This window comes from Mytilus edulis, chromosome 6, assembly GCF_963676685.1.
Source record: "Mytilus edulis chromosome 6, xbMytEdul2.2, whole genome shotgun sequence".
NCBI classification, from domain to species: Eukaryota; Metazoa; Mollusca; class Bivalvia; order Mytilida; family Mytilidae; genus Mytilus; species Mytilus edulis.
This window is the reverse complement of record NC_092349.1, coordinates 43,697,129-43,718,447: the sequence shown is the minus strand read 5'-3', so window position 1 is coordinate 43,718,447 and position 21,319 is coordinate 43,697,129. Positions and strand designations below refer to the sequence as shown.

The 21,319-nt window shown below is 31.9% G+C and overlaps 1 protein-coding gene across 1 annotated transcript in view; it reads right to left on the bottom strand.

Moving 5' to 3' along the window:
• The window catches only part of LOC139527715 (sodium-dependent serotonin transporter-like), a 41,310-nt gene extending 21,288 nt beyond the window's left edge, over nt 1-20,022 (bottom strand). Inside the window, exons 1-2 of the mRNA XM_071323340.1 lie at nt 19,936-20,022; nt 16,949-17,458 (exon numbers count right to left, since the gene is read on the bottom strand). Coding sequence (XP_071179441.1) covers nt 16,949-17,393 — 445 coding nt within the window. The 5' untranslated portion in view covers nt 17,394-17,458; nt 19,936-20,022. The remainder of the gene's footprint in view (nt 1-16,948; nt 17,459-19,935) is intronic.
• Between the last annotated feature and the right edge of the window lie 1,297 nt (nt 20,023-21,319).

Genomic DNA, 21,319 nt, shown 5'->3' with positions numbered 1-21,319 from the left:
AAGGAACACAATGTGACCTACTCAGAAATTGTTTCCCCTGCAAGAACTCTTTAACATGGAAACAAAATCGGTAATTTAATAATCAACTCTTCAGCAAAAAGTCAGATCAAAAATTTATCTGCTATCCGCTATCCTATAAACGTTTTTGTATAAATATTTTAAGAATCAAACATGCCGAATGTATTCCCTCTTTCTATCTCAGCATGGAAGAATTATTACTTCCATTATCTAAGTTAGTTATCGCCATTTGTATTATAATTTCTATTCTTTACAGCTTTCTATTAGAAATTAATACATAACTGTAGTAAAAATAGTATAATTAATCAAAGATGAAATGGTTTATGGAAAGTACTATAAATGTAGATTATTATCATCATGATAAAATAACTGAATTCTATGAATAATCCAATTTGCAGTTAACATAAAATTTACAACAGAATTTTAAAATATAAAACAGTTATAAATCTCAGGATGAAACGAGGGATTGAACTAGATATTTCTTTTGCTTTTTTTTAACCCTGGCCTTTTTTAAAGATGAATTATATATTGGAACATTTATTGTATTTCTTTTTTTTAAAGTTCTTTTATCTTTAATTAGCAAGTTCTCAATAGATTTGCTACAATGACTTTTGACTTTTAGTGCGAGGCATGATGACTTACTTCAGTATCAATAACAGTTACATAACTATTTATAACACACTAATGTCAGGTTAAACAAATATCAGACCTTTTCTGCTATATCTGTATGTAATATTGAATCTATTTTAAAATGGTCTGGATGGGGTTTACAGATTAGATTGATTGATTGTTTGTTGTTCAACGTTTAACGTCCAGTGGCAAATAGTTCATGCATGTTCAGGGTGACTTTATTTTATAGTATAGTGAATAATGGACAAAAAGTGCAATCAAAAGGTCAAAAATTGTCAATAAAGCAAAATGGTCTTAAAAATTAAAGAATAAATGAATAAAGCACCCCACCAGACCCTTTTTAAAGAACACAAGTGCATCATGAGTGGGAGGATAACTTTATTGAAAAAACCGCACACCATGACGTCTATTAATGTCTTATTTATTACGTCATGAAATCTTATTTACGTCTTATCAATCTAAAGCAAAAATAAAGTATACTAAAAATAAATGGTTTTATTTCAATGAGAAAATGAAAAGTATATAAAAATAAATGGTTTTTTTTGACATAAGAAAATGAAAATCGGAGTTATATCAGTGGTTCTTTTCGACTTTTTGAAGTAATCAACTTAAGTGCTATAGCTAGCCATTGAAATGTCAAATATTTCGTGATTATTGAGGAAATATCAGTATTTGTCAGTCGTTGATGGTACTTCATTTGAATCTTATAGCCGAAATGAAAAATTCATCAAGACATTTTCAGAAGAAGAAAAAAAATGCATTAAAGTACGGATGAGTAATGTTTCGCTATCCGACAGTTATTTTTGTGTTTATCTGAAGCTAACATTTGGTATTTGAAATTTCAAATGGCAGCGACATTTTTAATTAATCAAATTGAAAAGTGTTTCAACTTGTACATCAATGAATTTGTTCAACAAGCCAGAATAAATGAATATGTTTAAACTAAGCAAGAACACATATTAAGTTTAGCTTTTCAATTATAAGTTTCTTTTCCTTATTAGAAGACAAATAGAAGTGGTAGTATAGGTGAACACGTGAATGTCCCAAATTAGTAGCCTGTAATTCAGTAGTTGTCGTTTGTTTCTGTATATTAGTATCATACATTTTTTTCGTTCATTATTTTGTACATAAATCAGGCCGTTTAGATCTCTCGTTTGAATGATTTTACATTTGTCATTTTGGGGCCTTTGATAGGTGAAAATAGGGTTTAATCATTGTTGAAGGCCGTATCCGATGACCTAAAGGTTTTAATTTCTATGTCATTTGGTCTCTTGTTGAGAGTTGTCTCATTGGCAATCATGCCATATCTTCATATTTTCTTATATTTCATGATTGATTGGTGAATTGATTGATTGATTAATTGATTGATTGATTGATTTTTGGGCCTTTTGGTGATGTCATCGTGATAACCGTTTTTTATTGTTGGCAGTAGCTTGAGTCTATGAAGATAATCAACGACATTCGGTATGGAAACTGGCTATAATCTGGACATTCAAAATTTTATGAATTATAAACATCCATTGCATAATTTGGGTCTACAGAAATTCCTGAGCAGCAAAAAAGCCTCGGAATAATGTGTAGGTATTCCCTTACGTTAAAAAGACAGTAGCCTTTATTGAAGCTTTTGTGACGAGTAAGCAAGTCAAGGGACCTAAGTCATGTACATATCGTGTAAAATAAGTTGATATCTCATATGTATAGTAGGCCTATCTTCTTCCCTCCAAAAAACGTGATAAGAACGAATCGTTTTGTTTCGAGTGTTTATATAAGCATGTAATCTTTACACTATATTTTGCAATCTAATTTTTATTATTTCGGATCAAATTCATCAAAGCGGGTGAACTGAGATATGTGACGTTGTTGATAAATTTGTGTCAAACTTGATATTCTCGGGTCAAACCTTGTCGGTATATGATTTTTCTAGCGAGTTCAGATGTACGGGAAAAGATATAAAGGATCAAATGAACACCTTAGTGCATATCATTCAACTGCTTAGTCATACATTTATAAAAAAAAAAGAAGATGTGGTATGATTGTCAATGAGACAACTCTCCACCAGAGACCACTGACAGAAATTAACAGCAATAGGTCACCGTACTGCCTTCAACAATGAGCAAAGCAATTACCGCATAGTCAGCTATGAAAGGCCCCGAAATGGCAATGTAAAACAATTCAAACGAGAAAATTAACGGCCTGATTTATGTACAAAAACTAAACACAAACAAATACGTAACACATCAACAAATGACAACCACTGAATAACTGGCTCCTGACTTGGGACACATACATACAGAATGTGGCGAGGTTAAACATGTTAGCGGGATACCAATCCTCCAGACAAGAATTCACAAATTGGGTTTTTAACCCACCATTTTCAAATATAATTGGGTGAAAAAGTTTTTTAATTGCATGATCAATTCCAATTCACCCCTCATGTTAATATCAAATTGGGTTTTTCACCACCAAGCTCCTTAATGTATTGGGTTTTTTCATCAACACAATATTGAATATTTAGGCCTTTCTTTGTTCAGCTGTTTTATTTGGTTTAGGGTTAGGGTTATTTGATAGCTGTTTTATTTGGTTTATTCACTGAGGAGCAATTGTAGGTTTAATTTGTGTTCCGTTTCAAACCTTCTGCCAGTTTTGTATTTTCTCATATAAACTGTAAAAAAAAACGGATATGTGTATTCACAGGCACTCGTCTTATACCTTTATATAATAAATTCTGCATGTGTGTGTATTCATTAATTCAGTAACAGTAAAATAAAAAAAAATAGTATATAAACTCGAATTATACTTGAACGGTTTTTTTTATTCCAATTTTCATAAATCTGGGTTTAGTTGTCTTTTATTAGAACTTTTGGTTTCTGATGCTTTATCATGTCATGATTGATAAATTTGGCCTTTCAATTTTTCCATCTGATTTCGTTTTTGAGGAAACCCTGCCTGTTTTTATTAGCAATGTTCTCGTTAAGGTACGCACACACGCCTGTGTGTTCGACGGACACTTCCTAAAAACACTGGCTGAGTCTTGATATCATCATAACTTTCCTTCAGCTTTTCAAAAGAAGCAGAAAACATGCTTCTATTCAATATTTTTACCGGACATTCACTTTCGTTTTAATTCAATGTATGTTATGATAAATCCCGAGCAATGCGAAAAAATATGACTACATGACACACGCTAATTGGATAAACGCCGAGAAGATCGAAATGTTTTCAAAAACACGTGTACCCTTTGAGCAACGGAAAACTCTAACAGGGACCCATTTCAGCTACTTGATGCAGGGATCTATTTTTAGAACGAAAGGAAATTTCCAATTATAAATATTATAAAAATAGTTTACGCGACGACTGTAAACAGATAAGGGTAAATAACGCAAATGGTAGCCAATAAAAGGGTTGAGAACTCATGGTTTTGGCATATTATTGGGTTTTCCTTTGAATTAATTGGGTTATTGAACCCTGCAATGGGCAATTGCATTGGTTTTTTTATTATTTGTATTGCGTGATCACGCAAATTTATACGCAGCTTATCCTAACCTGGGACAGTGGTGTAACCGAAAACAGAAGTAGGAACTATAAAAATCAGTTGAAAAAGGCTTCACTCATCAGATGAATACAAATAGAAAACATAGGCGGATCCAGGGGGGGCCTTGGGGGCCCGGCCCCCCCCCCCCCTTTCGTGGGAAAAATTTGGTTGATTATATAGGGAATCATTGAAGCATGACTGGAGCCCCCCCCCCCCCCCCTTAGGTCAGTCAGCGGGCCCCTCCTTAGGAAAAGTTCTGGATCCGCCACTGGAAAAACACCTAACAAAAAACACAAGAGTGTTACATATTATCATATTAATATCAGCAACATAAAAAGGGAGCATTGCAGTCATGCAAAAAAATGATTCATCTAGAGATTTTATTATGTAAGATACAAATTGTGTTGTCTTCTATAAACTTATGAAAAGGGAAGCTTTCGTTGATATTAGTGCGTAACGGTATCAAATCCCTACGCTCGAATCCTAGATTCCCACTAAAACGTTACCAAGAGATACACAACACTATTTTCCTTTAAAAAATCATAAAGTTAAGATTAACTCAGGGTCCTCAGGCATAAAACTTTACCCAGTACTCGGAGTACAAAAAGTGTGCTCGAAACACCTAATCCAGTGTTTGATTGGTTGATTTCTGGGTATCGGTACGATAATCGTACTCGAAAGATGTATGACTGTAAGGACTTACACTGATCTGATGTAATAGTTTACCAATTTCTTTAATTAACGCATACTAGATGAAATCGTTTATAAATCATCTTCATTCTTTTCAAAATTAACAAATCCACCTTCGCCTTTTTATAGTCAAAATTTAGACAGGATCATGTATAATGGTATGATAGCTGTTGTTAAAGTATTATACTTTGGAAAACTATCACGTATGATTGTCTGGTTTATACGTATTCATGTAATTAATTGAAAAAAGAAATATCAGTTCGACTTATTTTCCTTAATCTGAGCTTGTAAAATTATACAAAGACAGTTCTTTCTGTGTCAACAACTCTATAATGGAATCTATTGTAACATTGCGCAGACTTGTGATTCATATGTCCATCAAAGTGTCCATTACACGATATATTGACTTTTTTAAACAATGTACTTATTTCTTTTTGTTGTTCCTGTCATTGCCAGACATGAAAGTTTCTATTCTTATATTATCATAACATTTTCCTTATATAGAACAACGACCTCGTCTAAGAGCGGTATTAAATGCTTTTTGACATTATCTATTTACTTCCTTCGTTTATTCGAAGACTTTATTTTATTTTAGACTTTCTGCAAGTCTTGTATATATAATGAACAACATATAGATACTATCGAAAAAATCGGAAAGCAGGAAAAACTTGATAGTGCGCGTTTTTAATTAAACGTTATTTTTCTGTAACACTAAATGGTAGCAATATCTGACGTTACGTATTAAGGTGGTACCTAACACTACAGGGAGATAACTCTGTAAAGTCAGCTTAACGTTTTAATTACGTTGTGTTGTAAAGGGAATATTAAGCTTTTCAATGATCAAAATTGGTGTTTGTCAAACTGCTATATAACCAGTGTAATTTTTCTGACAAAACGGTTGGTTCAAAATTATTGAAATTTTTATATTTTCGTTAAAGGGTCAAAGTAAATACTTTGACAAAATTTTATAAAAATTAAACGAGCCAAATTAATTTTAGTGAAAGTGTTGGGTACCACCTTAAGCATTTTACCGCTAAATGTTTCTTCAAGCGCAGCAAAAGTCCGATGCAAAATAACCTTAAATATGGTAAATTTAAATACCGATACAACGTAGAATCTCCTTTAGTCCAAAACTTACATTGCAATCAAGCAAAAAACAAAAAAAAAGGAGTTTTACCCGTGTTCAAAACTGCAAGTAAGCAACGAACCTGCATTAATAAAACAAAAACATCCGTAATTTGAGTTTTTAAAAATCAGAAAGATGCAATTATTACACATGAAGTATTATCAAAACCTTTATTAATACGGCAAATAAGTTGAAAAACAAATATTATGCTTGTTTGCTTTTAATGTATCAATTATCATTATAAAATGGGTGTGGAATTCCACTGATTAAAGTTCTTTAGGTGGAATGATTTTCCACAATACATCTTTATAGTTTTAGTGAAAGATTTAGTAAAACTTTTGACCAATTTGTGATACCTGTATTCCTCTGATGTAAACATGCTTTTAGTTAATTGCGTTCAATGAAATCTGAGACGTAACAGTTACTGTAAAGACACATAATTATCGAATCAACTACGTAAAAGAAAAAAACTAAAGAACAAGACCCGAACAGCATACACCTTCAAGGAACTCAAGAGCATGACCCGAACGACATACACCTTCAAGGAACTCAAGAGCATGACCCGAACGACATACACCTTCAAGGAACTCAAAATTAACAAGTTAATAAAAATGCAATCCAGTTTGTCATACATTTTAATATATATTTTTTGTAAAAGATGTAATGTACACGTCAATGAGACAGCAACCAGAAAAAAAAACAAATGGGGAAAACGTTAAGTATAAGACGTTCATATACAGCCTGCAACGATAGAGCTTGGTATTTTTCCTAACATCTAGGTATTCATTTAAAGATACTAATGAAAATTGCCCCTGCATTAAATTTAGGTTTTTTATCGTTAGGTTGCCGTCTTGTTTGTGTAGATCCAGTATCTCATTTTTGTTTAGTTAAATAAACCAGTTTTTCTATTAAAACCACTGACACTGCATATAAATGGCATCGAATAATTTGTACATAAAACCCTCAGACCTGGTATAAGATCTAAACGACATGAAATCAAAATATATAATCTTGTAAAACTGACTTGTGATAAGGAATAATGATGCAACTGAAACAATTTAGTAGTAAATTATCAATAATCAAATGAAAAAAGCAGTTTCTCTAAAACTGATAATGATTACACTTTATAGGCAAAGAACATCGATAAAAGAAATTATTTTTGACATTTTTGCTGCCACGAGGGAATCATTTATTTCGAAAACTATCTCGTTCTTAATAGATTGATCAAACGTTTACGTAACACTCTATGAATATTGCAACTGTGTGATATAAAATGTGAAGATGCAAGAGTTATTAGGTGAAGATTGTTGTCGTACAAAACTAAACCTTGGATTTTCTTTCAATTTCCTTGCGTATTTGATCAATGGTGACATTTATAAGTTATTTTTTTCTAATTTGCCAAGAAAAGAATGTATAAATCAGTTGTTTACGTTATAACATGTCTATTGAATTACATTGTTGATAAATTCGTTTAAATTGAATTTCTATTAGATTAAGTTTTGCATTTGCTGCAAGTGATCCACTAAAACAATAGCTATTAAACATGTACATGTATACATACATGTATGTTCGAACAACTAACGAATAGGCCCCTGAACAAGAGGTCAAAATTCAAGTAAAAGAAAGTCAGAAAAACTCAAATGAGGATAATAACGAAATAGGCAAGTCATTTAAACGAATCAAACAGTGAATGTCTGCTCAATGTTAATAATATCATCTATTTATATTGTTATCATTGAATTTCAGAAAATGTAGAAAATGTTCAAATACTGTAAAAGTGATTTATTTGTGGGTACCAATTTTCATGTAATGATTTTCCCTCAATTCCAAGTTTTAACGTAGAATTACAAATGATAAGAAATTACCATTTAACTGGGTAAAACATCTATCGTGTTGTTTTTTTATTATTATTGATCATTGTATCTTAAACAGTATCAACAATTTAAGTGTCGGTTTACGTTTAAACGAGCTCTCATGTTGTGATAACATACCAGAAAAAAGTTTTGAAATTCCACTTTTTTTAAATAAGATTAAGTTTCGTGTCACGATATTTCAATTTCGATGCAATATATCAAAAAACTCATCAGCATCTATAATTATAAGATTTCACTGAGATAGACACATCGTATATTTTTTTACGACCAAATGAATTGTATAAATAACACTTACGAAGGATTCATCGTATATTTTTTATGACTGAATGAAATGTATAAATTCTTACAGAAATCTGACCGGTGTAGAAATGTGATCATTTAATTGTTGATTGGATTATTATGTCACATGATAAACACCTGTGATGTTGATTTCCTCTCGTCTGGAGTGACAGGCGACCACCATTACAATAGAGATACTTTACACCAAAAGTATCAATTTATATGAAAGATATTGTATATGGTTTTATTGTGACAATGTTTATGTCTTCATTTAAATGATTAAGAGCTCAATGATTTTTTTAGGTCAGGTTGAAACCTCAATCGAAAAAAAGATTTAATTCAATCTCTAATAACACTAAAACGTTGACCTATTAAAACAACAATCAGCAATGCGCAAATACGCAAACATTTTACTATTTTGTATCTTTCTCAAAACTCCTGTAAACATCACTTTGAGATGAAGGAAGAGAAGGATTGTTTCATATTCAATACATATAAAGAGGCAACTGAACAGCCTTGTACATGTACATTGCAGTAAAATTGATTTGTACGAAGCTTTTGAAACAAAACGAAAAGCGAAGCTCGTCGAGCTTTTCTTTTGTTGCGTAACGAGTACAAAATACATTTTATATTTTCACAATGTACAAGTATGGTTGTCATACTGCAATGTACACTCGGCACACCATGAAAGGTCTGATTTTTCAAAGAAATCGACTCCGTGTAAACGCGGACAGCGAAGAGGACACCATAATTAACTCTTAACACGAAAAAAAAACATGCATATTACCGTTTGCTCAAATGGAAGCGGAGTACCAAGAGACTTTTATTTGTGTACCTCAGTGTTATTTGAACAATTATAGTTGACTGATTATCAGAAAAATGAAATAATTGTGAATAAGTTCGCACGTTGAGGTTAGTGTACTAATAACCATTGGATGTAGCAAATGCCTTTGTATGATGTGCAACTAACTGTTATTTGTTTTTTTCAATATTTAGCAATATTTCCTTTTGGGATTGTTTCTTTTCAATTCAAAATGTGTTCCCGATGGATTATAGACACCACCCCACCCCATATAAAATATGAAATAAAAGATTGATCGTTGTTTGTTTTACATCTAGAATTCCCATTTGTTTGTCATTTTGTGATGTTTCTTTAACGTTTACCCTACTTCCCTTTTGTTAATATTTATATCAGTAATATTTTTATTTAATTCCACGAACCACGGGATAATTTGCTGTACAAAATCTATTCTCTTATTCACAATAAGCCATATTTATTTACTTTTTGTCAAGAAATGTCCATACCATTCATGACTAAGCACAAAAACAACAGCGAAACTGTAACAAATAGTTCAACTAATGTTTACAAACAAAGTCGCGTGACACGGAATATATTAATCACATAAAGAATTCTTGACTTGAATGAAATACATTTGTATTTATTGTCGAGTACACGAAACAATGTGAATAATCCAGTATCAATTGTGTATTAAGTTTGGGAAGAACATAATACATTTAGGTCAAGAAAACGGTAACAACTACACAGGAAAAGGCACTTCGTAAAATAACACCTCCTTAATCAAACTACTCAAGAGGGTCGAATATATTCTCTGCACTTATATTGAATTGGTAATTATAAACAAACCAAATAAATATTAAGTTTGGTCAAATTGTTTTTGGAGAAAAAAATACCTTCCTCATTTTCTCCCTCAAGTTGTTTGATTTTTGGGTTAAAATACGTGTATCGACAAGCGAATTATAACTATATATCAATAGTAAAAATACACAGTCGGAAACCCGGTTGAAATAGAACAAAAGAATCGAAGCTCTTTGTTAGAGAAGGCGATAAATGTGTACTGTATTGTTTACTATAGTGACAAAAATTTTAAAAGTTAATAGAAACAAACAAAATAACAATTTTCTTTTCAATTACGAGGTGTTTTATTTTAAAAACACCATTTGCATAAGTTTTCAATTTATCTAGTACATAAGTAAGCAGAACAATTAGATTTCAAGTCGACGACATGGGTATCTTTCAAGTTGGATGAAGAAAATGCATAACCTCCGATTTTTTTGAAAAAATTACCACGGACGGAAAACATATCAATCTATTAGTTCAAAAAATTTTGTGTCTGCCCTTCCATTATGCGACTCAAGAAAAAATTCCAAAAAATGGGTAACAATTGTATCGAAAAGAGAAAATCGAGTGCACCTTTTTATGTTAGGGCGTGTTTGAGTTGAATATTTTGTCTTGATATCGTACAAAGTAAGATTATTCCATACATCATCTCGCTTCAGATTCTATTATTTTTATATACCAAAGCTACAGATTGACTTTATAACACAAAAAATAACAGTACTAAAAGATGAAATATATAGGTCAAGTGAAATACCTATCTAATGAGTCACAAAAACAGAGAAGGTGTGTTCGAATAGCTATTTTTTTTACTGAAAGTACTTGACGACACAGTCTTTCAAGTTGGATGATGAAAATGCATATCTTTGAAAAAATATATTTTTTTGTGTGTGAAAACTAGGGTTTATAGTCTTTATACACTAAAAAAAATCTAGTCTGCCCTTCAACGAAATTTTTAATTAGAATTTTTTTTAAATGTTTATGAATTTTCGAAAATTCCACCTGACAACCGATCAGACAATAGTTTTAAGTTGAATCAATGCAGACAAGATCATTAACTGATGCTCATTAGGTAGTTGATACATTTGTCTTTTAAAATACAACTGACATATAAGGATCGTAATGGTGCAATGTGGATTAATTTATCGGTTTCCATGAGCAAAATTGATAGCGCGTCATCCCTACAATGGCTTCCATTTCTACGATTGTGGAAATGAACTGGCGTAATGGGGAGATAATTCTGACGATGTAGAATCCTGACTGTACATGCATATTGTTCAACAATCAAATTAAGCAGTCCTTATACATGGTAAGTTTATCGCCAATTGTATTTATACCATCATGGTATAAACACAATTGGTGATTCGGTTCTCGTAATTGAAAAGTACAAGCACTTTCAATTTTTCAAACGCCTGTGAGGTAAAAATGCCTAGCAACTCTTGTATGTTATAGAACACTTGCAGCACTTCTCAGGTTGGACCATTGGTTGTCTGTTGCAAGGCAAACTGACTGCCTCTATCTTATATATTTTTGTTTTTTAGTGGCATTTCAAGTTTTCCGCCCTTCGTTGCAGCTTTGCAGAACCTACTGTTCGAAGTGGAAAGTGATGTTTTATTTCACTTCGTTTACTTATCATATATCATATATGGATATAGGAAGATGTGTTATGAGTGCTAAGGTCAGAGACAACTCTCCATCCAAGTAACAATTTATAAAAACAAACCATTATAGGTCAAGGGGTCAAGGTACGTCCTTCAACACGGAGCCTTGGCTCACACCGAACAGCAAGCTATAAAGGGCACCAAAAATTACTAGTGTAAATCCATTCAAACGGGAAAACCAACGATATAATCTATATAAAAACGAGAAACACTTATGAACCAAATAAACAGACGACAACCACTGAACATCAGATTAATCGTGTATATTTAATTATGTATATTAAATACTTACTTATATTCAATATACTTTCATTTCTTCATTAACGTAAAAAGTCACGGTTATTTTCTAATAATCGTTTTTAATTCTATTAGGTGAAACATTAAGCGACGTATTTCGCTATCTTTCGTGGTTGCAAATTTTAGCAAGTGTGAGGTTCAGTTTGTTCCTTTCAAAGTCTTAAAAATACCAGATATTAAAACATGGAAAATCAAATATCTTTTCTATCTATCAACCTTCAAAAGAAGTAAAAGGTAACGATCCTTTATTAAACAGCCATTCGATCTGAGGACATGGAACCCCTTTATTTATTTCTATTGTATATGCATAGATTTTTAGCTTTAATACCTTATATAGAGGAATATGTTTTCGTGTTTTCTCTTCAAAAACGTAATTGTTTTGTCAGTATTATTGTCATTTTGTAACAAATCTATTAATTGTGATTTATCGGACAATAAATATATGGTGTTTTTTGTTTGCAACTTTGTGTTTTACACTTAAAATAACCTATCTAATTATAATATAAGGAATATATTATTCTATCACCTGCTGATATGTATTACTTCTTATAAAAAAATAGCAGTGTTATTAATACATTTGCTTGTACATTTGTTATCACAGATATGTAATTACCCAATAAATTCATTATTGATTATTGGAATGCTAATGGCACTCACTATATGTCACGAAATGAAAGGATAGCAAATATATTATGTCGAATCAAAAGGTATGCAATATAAACAAGTCACAAGCATTATGAAGCAGTTTTTAATGTTGATAGATCCGAAAGATACATTCGCATTTCCTTAAAATAGTTATCACACTTCACATTTTAGACCATCAAGCACCATTATAAGAACTAAATGAGTTCTGCACTTATATATTCATTACAAGTTTCAAAGGTTAAATCATGTTTAATATCTTAGATTATTAGATACTAGTATGCTCATATTTGTCTCCCCTTTCAACTCGTCAAATTACCAGGAACTGCTAAACATGTCATACTAGAGTTCAACCCTCTGTTTGCTAGGGTTCGTGTTGCCGAGTCTCTAGCTGTCTGTGTAGAGTTTTATGGCAGTTGCGGATCCATGCGGGTTCCGGAGTAGGAACCCCCATTTCTGACGATCAACGATTTGAATATGGGGCATATATTTGAAACGCCCACTTTCTCCTGGGTTGGAACCCTCCTTTTTAAAATGGCTGGATCGGCCACTGTGTGGTCTTTTGATTGTCTACGATCTCTAAACGCTTTCAATTACTGTCGTTGGGTTACTGTAGCATTGACAAAAGTCACTTACACGGCATATCCTTTTTATTCATGTTTTATAAAGCCTGTTCAATTGCATATATCATTTTATATCAAAGATTATTAATTGTACAAAAATCTAGTATAAAAAGCATAACAATAAACAACTGCTGTTTTTAAACATGTATATTTCAGGGAATTTTCGAAAAGAAAATGGTTTTAAAAACGTGCGATACGTGTATTTACACCAACTAGTGTAATTTGTTAAAAGAAACATTGACTGCGATACTTAAATGTCAATGACATTATAGTCTACTGACTAATCCGAAAAACAAAGATATGTAAATGTTTTGTAGTTGTCTTGTGGTCAGTCAAAATGACCGCAATTCTGATATCTGTCAAATTTGTGAGGCTAACAAATTTCTCAATTGCGTATAAATTTAGATGAAATTGACAATAACTTGGCATGAGGTCCCTCACTTATAGAACATAATAATCACATAATATAATTTTAAGCTATTGAAGTCATGTATTACTTTACAAAATGTCAATGTACTTTTGCTTATATTATTCACGACGATATTGGTCATCAAGAAATATCCAAATTTATAATTTATATAATCAACCAATTGTCATTTTTCTAGAATATTCAAAAGGACAAAAAAAAAACCAGTTCATAGTTTATCTAAAATATAACCTCCTTTGTAACTGATATTTTGTGAAAGGATAATGCGACAATATAAATCAACAATTTGATGTTTTATGTTTGCATTGTATATATTGCCTTCAACCCTTTAGGGTATAATGTGCATTTCTAAATAAACATTATAAACTTAGTATGCACATTATAAAAACTTCATAACAAGCCTCAGGAATAAAGTGAATTTCAGTATTTCTTTTATGTGTGCAAAATGATGCAATTCAAAGTTTAATTGTTGCTTCAGTTATATAAACTTTACATGCTTACTAGCAACTTTCCCCCATAGACGTAGCTGACGAAAATCACCTCAAAAGGGTTTATGACCTTATTTGCTCTACCTAATATCTACAGAAATAGTAATTATTCAAAAGGACTAAACTTTACACCATTGCATATAACGAACACAAAAATCCATCTAGCCCGAGGCCATTCACAACCGTAAATGAAAAACAATAATTATTAATTACAAGTTTTACCACGTGCATTTGTAGTCTAGTCGTCAGACAGAATGCATCGTGTATCACAAATTATTTTTCAGTACATACAATATATACACCCTAGGGGCAAATGTATACTACATCATATTAATAATGATAGATAATAATATAAAACTTGTAAAAGAATAATCACCCTCGTCATATGTTGAGGTAAACAAATACGCATGAAACAAATACAAATATTAAGTAAAAACATATCCCGCCTAAAATAATTTCAGTTTTCCGCTCCTTGTGGGATGAATATAAGTATTAAAGTTTGTTTCAAGACACCAAAAACTGTAGTTTTGTCTATTTTCCTTATTTTCCTTTTTGTTTAACATTTTTGATTTATAGTATATTTTTCTCATCTTGAACATGAATGAAACATTTAACACAGGATGCTAAGCAAACAACAATTAGTCATCAATCACTCCCCCAACAAAACTGTTTCTATCTAATAACGCGTTACATTCTCACGAATCTAGGCATGCAGCCTATGCATACTATTTATAAAATGTAACAACTTAAACTTGGAATTTAACTATTCTTTATAACTTTTATAGCATTTACTTGAGAGAAGTTACGATAATATAATTGCACCCGTTTGACCATTCTTAATAAATAGGTCAGAATAGACTAAATTCTAGCAGGAACATGATGTATTGATATAGTAAAATAGTCACAGGTTCCATTAAAATAGTATATAAGTACATTTTTATTTCTTCACAATCGAATTCCAATTAACAATGTTTAATCATTATGTAATCGTCAAATTCAAAAAGCATTTACACTACATGGTCTATGTCTGTCCGTTAATAGATATAGGAAGATGTGGTGTGAGTGCCAATGAGACAACTCCCCATCCAAATAACAATTTAAAAAAAAGTAAACCATTATAGGTCAATGTACGGCCTTCAACACGGAGCCTTGGCTCACACCGAACAACAAGCTATATACGGCCCCAAAATTACTAGTGTAAAACCATTCAAACGAGAAAACCAACGGTCTAATCTATATATAAAAAACCGAGAAACGAGAAACACGCATAAATTACATAAACAAACGACAACTACTGTACATCAGATTCCTGACTTAGGACAGGTGTAAGCTTTTCTATTGCTGATTATTATCACGAGCCCCAGATGTGGAGCAGGATTTGTTTATCTTTCCGGAGTACCTGATCACCACGGGTTTTTGCGAGTCCTTGTTGCTCAGTCTTAAGTATATAGTTTTGAAGAGCGTTGTTTGTCTTTGTCTTTTCGTCAATTTTGCCATGATTATTTTGGTTGTAAAATGTTCTTCAACTTGTGAGATTTGATATTTTCTGCTTCTTTTGCGTCCTTCCAGAATAATGTAAGCTATAAACTCCACTCGTGCTACAACGGTTAAATTTTAACGCTAATTGCAGAGATCTATTTCGAGGGAGCCTGACAATTCGATTAAAACAAGAGATTTGTACGCACACTTAACTTCAATAAAGGAACGATTTACATGCCCGCATATTTATTTATTGTTTTGAACTATCTTTTAGCATAGTGAAACGAATGTATTAATGTGCAAACACGAAAAGCATTCTCAAATTCGTTGTAGTGCGTTTATAGGCTTAATCTAAAGATACCATCAAGTCTCTTGGTAAAGTCAATTTGATACTTCATTATTTTTGTTTTTATATTGAATTCCAAAAGCATCTTAGTAAAAAAAAATCCCGTTCGTGTCTTAGCCAACTTGTTATCAAACAAACATCTTAGATAAACAAATTCCAGCAAATAAAATTGAGAATTGAAATGAGTTCTACTTAGACTATTAAGCAATAGAGACCTTTTCCCTATTAGAATCAAAGCAATACTCGTTGTAAATATAAATGTATGCTAAATATAAATTATGCAAGTACGTCGATTAAAATAAAGACAGTTTCTCGCCAGATCTCACCTCCAAGTTTTGGTTCTTATCTTACAGCAGTTTTCGCCAGATATTTTTTTTTTTTTTTTTTTCATATTATCCAATTATTTCCTTTTTAAACAAAAATCCCCCAAAAAGATTTCCGTTACTTTTTTTTTCGCGATGTAAACGATCAAGCATACTATTTCTTTTAATAACACTGCATATATACTAGATGTAGATCTATTTAAGTGCGGACATACCTTGCCTAAGTGCAAAATAATTTTGTTTTTAAGCATTTTTCTGAATTATAACTCCCAGGGCCCTTATCTACATGTACCAGTACATGATCATTCCTTGAAATATTGAATATTTTTCTACACAAAACTATATATTCTATTATGTCTTCCAGGGGCTTTTGTCTGTTCCTCCTATTATAGGAACACGTGTTGACTTATTGTAACAATATAGACGTACTAGAGCCACATGTTGCAGGCGATATATTTTTTTCTATTAACCTTTCTTTTATATGCTATGTATGTGTTTATATATAGGACATACAATCTCGTGTTTATCAGATACTTAACATACTTTCTACATATTACACAAGATATTTAATATCTGTTCAAAAGATGATTTATTAAATAATAAAACTGACAAAAGAGCCTTTTTGTACGGTCACACGGCATTGCAGATGTAGGTAATCTATGTAAAAAAAATCTATTTACATTTTTAATTATTTTGAAATTGAATTTTTGCTTTAATGAAGAGTTGATGTAAGAATAATATAATTGCATAGTGGTCTAATTGATTGCAAAATTTTACAAAAAGTCAATTTTCTTTTTCAAATGTCAACTTTCGTCTGTCAAAGTTTATTAAAGTTATTAAAATATACATTATAAATAATAAGTAATGTAAGACTTACCCCCTCCATTTCGGTAACAAATGTATGGAAAACGCCATACGTTCCCGAGGTCCACTGCAAATCCTATGACAGATAATAAAAACTCCGACTTTTTACCCCACGTTTCTCTTTCCTTTGTTGCATCTTCTTTTAACGATTCCTCGTCATTAGAAATAATTCCATTTTTCTTAGTTTCATTTTTAGTTTCACCATTCTTAAGCAATAATTCATTTGGGGGAGACATCGGACTCTTATAAGTCCTTCGTTTTGGTTCAACTTTGTAATTCACATAATATTTTTCTTCTTTCTTCTTTCCTTCATTATTTTTATTATCTCTCTTTTTAACAGTTTTCTGAACCTTATTGTCATCAGTTAAGTTTTCATCCTCTAATACATCACATTGGTTGACAAACTGTACGTCTACCGGTGACCTCGTGTAGCTAATCGTAAATGGTTTTACGTTCATTGTTGGTAGTCAATGAAGTCAATATCCAGTGATCTGATTGGTTGAGACAAAGTGCCCAAAATCACCTGTCAAAAGACGTTACCTTTCCAATGTTTATAAGTTAAAAGTATATGTTATTCCACAGTTTACTAAAAATCTAGTTAGTTTCAAAAATTTATCCAAGAAATTAGGAAATTTTTATTCATTATATAATATAATTACGAATCAAAATATTCATGAATTCAGTTGAAAAAAAACAATGAAATATTGCACAGTGCAGAAATGACATTTCCGAGTTATTAATCATTTAAACTAGTTATGTAACTAGTAAACTTTTGCACAAAATATGTCATTCTTTCGGCCCGCCCACATACAATAGCAGTTAATTTACATGTGTCTATCGATCATTGTCCGTGAGTACAAATAATTTAGGGATGTAAATTTCTTAATAATCGTTTAAAACTTTCACTACAAATTGATTAATATAAACCACTATTTAATCACTCATATACAGTAACAAATCTACCATTCGCATGAATGAGAAAGGCAGTTCATTGTAATACACTTTCCTTCACTCTAATCAACGCCCTCATGGCTATTTTTCACCAAAACAACGAAATGAATATTTTGACGGCTGAATCCATCACTGTTTTATTTAAACGAACGGAAAATCAATTATAGACCACAAAAGTTCATATAAAAGCTGTAAAACACGTTTAAGATAAATCACAAATTTAATCTGATATATTTGTAGCGATCAATGTCTGATCTAGTGAAGATATATCATAACAAATTACATGCCAGTTGTATTTTTTGAATTATATAAATAAATCTCGTCTATAGTACTTCAAACCTAACATTAATCAAAACACTGTCACTTTGTTGACAGTGTGTGTCCTACTTAAGAAAATCAAAATTTAATTTGAAAATTATTAACTGTTTGTTGTCGACAATTTGGCAGAGAAAAATTTCTCATCGTTAATTATTTTGAAGATATCTTCTCAGAAGCTTAAATGATGTAAAACAGGAATAGTTGAAGATCAATGGACGTACGTAGCGGTTTTCTGTGTATCTATATCACATTGAAATAGACGAAAAGGAGCGACCACTTCATTTTGAAATGAGATATTTCCTTCTGAACCCCTTTAATTGTCAGGATCCACAAGTTTGTATGAAATTTACATTCTAGTTGGAATTCGGTGATAAATCCGCGATGCTCGGTCTGTGTAAGGGGGGTCTATGCTCTCTGTACATTAATGAAGCACTTGTAAGAAGGTGGTGAATGTTATTTTCGTGCAACGTGTTTTGTCATTTTTATTTCACGTGCAGCTGTGAAAAAGTTCTTTATTCGCCGTGTTTCGTGAAATCGGTAAAAAGATCAACGTGCAAGAAATTTGTTGTTCATCGTCAAAAGGCAAATTTATTTCACGTTCTTCCGTTCTTTACGCCCCTCTTATAACAACTTGGGATTCGTATGTGGCACGTTGCAAGGCAAAATGCTATCAATATTCAACAAGCACTCATTTTCTAGTGGCAGTTCATAGTTCCAACCCTTCATCCCGGTCATGTAAAAACTTCTTATTGACTGATTGTTAGTTTGATCTTGTTCTCAATAAGCATGAAGTATTTGCCAATAAAGTAAAGCTAGTTAACAACCAATCAAACAAAATTAACAAAACGAAATATATTTAGTAAAATGTGAGTTCTGTTTTTCTCCTGAAATAGACGCACAAAGAGAGACACTGAATACGTATAAATACGTGACAAAGTATGTAAAGATCAAAGCTGACAAAAATTAAGCCTTGTTGCTGCTGCAAAAATGACAATACTTATATATTGTGTGTTTTTGGAAAGACCGATGTGTCAGGGGGGTATCGATACATTATATTTAACATTGCCATAAAAGCGGGAGGTTTGGCATGCCACAAAACCAGGTTCAACCCACCATTTTTTTCAAGTTGAGTTAACATAAGACAAACCACTTCATCAAGAAATTAGAATCTGATCCAGTTGCAATCTGAGTCAGAACAAAACTACACATCTTCTTGTTGACTACCATCACAATGAACTTGCTATACGGTATGCGTTTTGCTCATTGTTTAAGGTCGTATTTAGTAACCTTCTAGGTCATTTAACCTCTGGTTAAGAGTTGTCTCATAAGGAAATATACCATATCTTATTTTTATATTACATTAAAAATCAAAAGCAGCTTAACGATCCTTATATAACGTTTCTTGAAAAAAGAGGATGATGCGTTAAGCTTTATTGATTACGCCATCTTGTTTTTTAATTGAATTAAAAATTTCATATGTATATATTAAATTAATGGGACACATGTGTACTTCTTCTCTTATCATATAGTATAATAAAATTGAGAATGGAAATTGGGAATGAGTCAAAGAGACGACACCCCGAAGATAGAGCAGACAACAACCGAAGTCCACTAATGAGTCTTCAATACAGCGAGAAACTCCCGCACCCGGAGGAGTCCTTAACATGCAATGGTGTTTCATTCTTCTTGTTTATGTATTTTTTTTATCTAACGAACGTAACAACAACTTACCAGTATACCGTTGCGATTTTCACCTCGGCTGAGAAACCGTGTCACTACTTTTCAAATTGCAATTACATGTATTCAGTAGTCCTTTCTAAAAAATGAAAATCCATAACAATGTCACTTGAAAAAATGCTATCCTAAATCATATATTTAGTTTCCAAGTTATACATTTTTAACATCTTTTAGATTGAAAATATTGTTTCAAAAACCGCAGCAAGATGCGTTCACTATGATCTTTTATATGTATGCGTTTAATTTTAACAGTCGGAAGTCAGTGGTTCTTTCTAGGTTGTGCAGCGTCCTACATCAAAGAAAAACAAACTGACCGCCATGGTATCTCCAAGAGTTCTGAAAGTGGCGTTAAAAACCAACAATCAATAAATAATTTAAACTTTGACAAGCGTTACTACAGAACTCGTTTTGGAGATGATATTGAAAATGACAAACTTAAGGCTAGGAAACATTTGTATAAGATTCGCTGGTTACACGTGTTTTGATTCATCTGTGACATTTCAATGATAAACTTATCTCAATAATTAGACAGAGACATGAAAGCATTAATTGTAGTCGGTACATGTAAAACACTAATAGAGTAATTTGTGTAAAACTTTAGTTCGACACTCATAAAGACAATACATTAAAAACTAGGACTGGATTAAAATGAAGCACAAGGCGTGTCGTTTAGCCTGGTCTTAATAGAATCATGATGTATTTTGTTTTTTGCCATGTTAAAAAGGACGTCTTTCCATTAGAAGTCCCTTTGTTAATTGTGTTTAAACTTTTTGCATTTTTTTGTATTCGTAAGTGGAAGAAAGTTCTAATTAGGAAGACCATCGACGTATCCAAGTTACCAGACCACAATACATTGCGTTTGAAAATGCCCTTTACATTTTATTATTTGACTACTTTTTATATTGACCAACCGTGTTCAGACAATATAGAATTAGTTCTATTGTTTAAAATTGATTAAGATACTTTTTTTGTAGATACGTGAAGTCGAGTTCGAGTTCTGTCTCTGTGTGACACGGGTACCGTACTCCGAAAAAGGTAGAATTTACTAAGAAAAGAAAAAATAATATAACGATGAAACTCATATCTTCGAGTTTGTCATTTTATTTTTAATTTAGAAGTACGAGTTTTATAAAGTGATGAAGTTACAATAATAAATGAGAGTGTTTGAGTGGTGCAAGTTGGCCGTGGGTCGAGTTGACATAAATCCAAAACAAATTAAATACAAAACAAGTTTTAGCTTTCTAAAAAGCTATGAACTGCTTCGCTCTACACTAACTTAAGGTTATATGTGTGCATGTGGTTGTTAAATTAGTATTGGAAATGCGATATTTTTAAATATTGATTGATATAAAATGGATTTACTTTAAGAGTGTGCGTT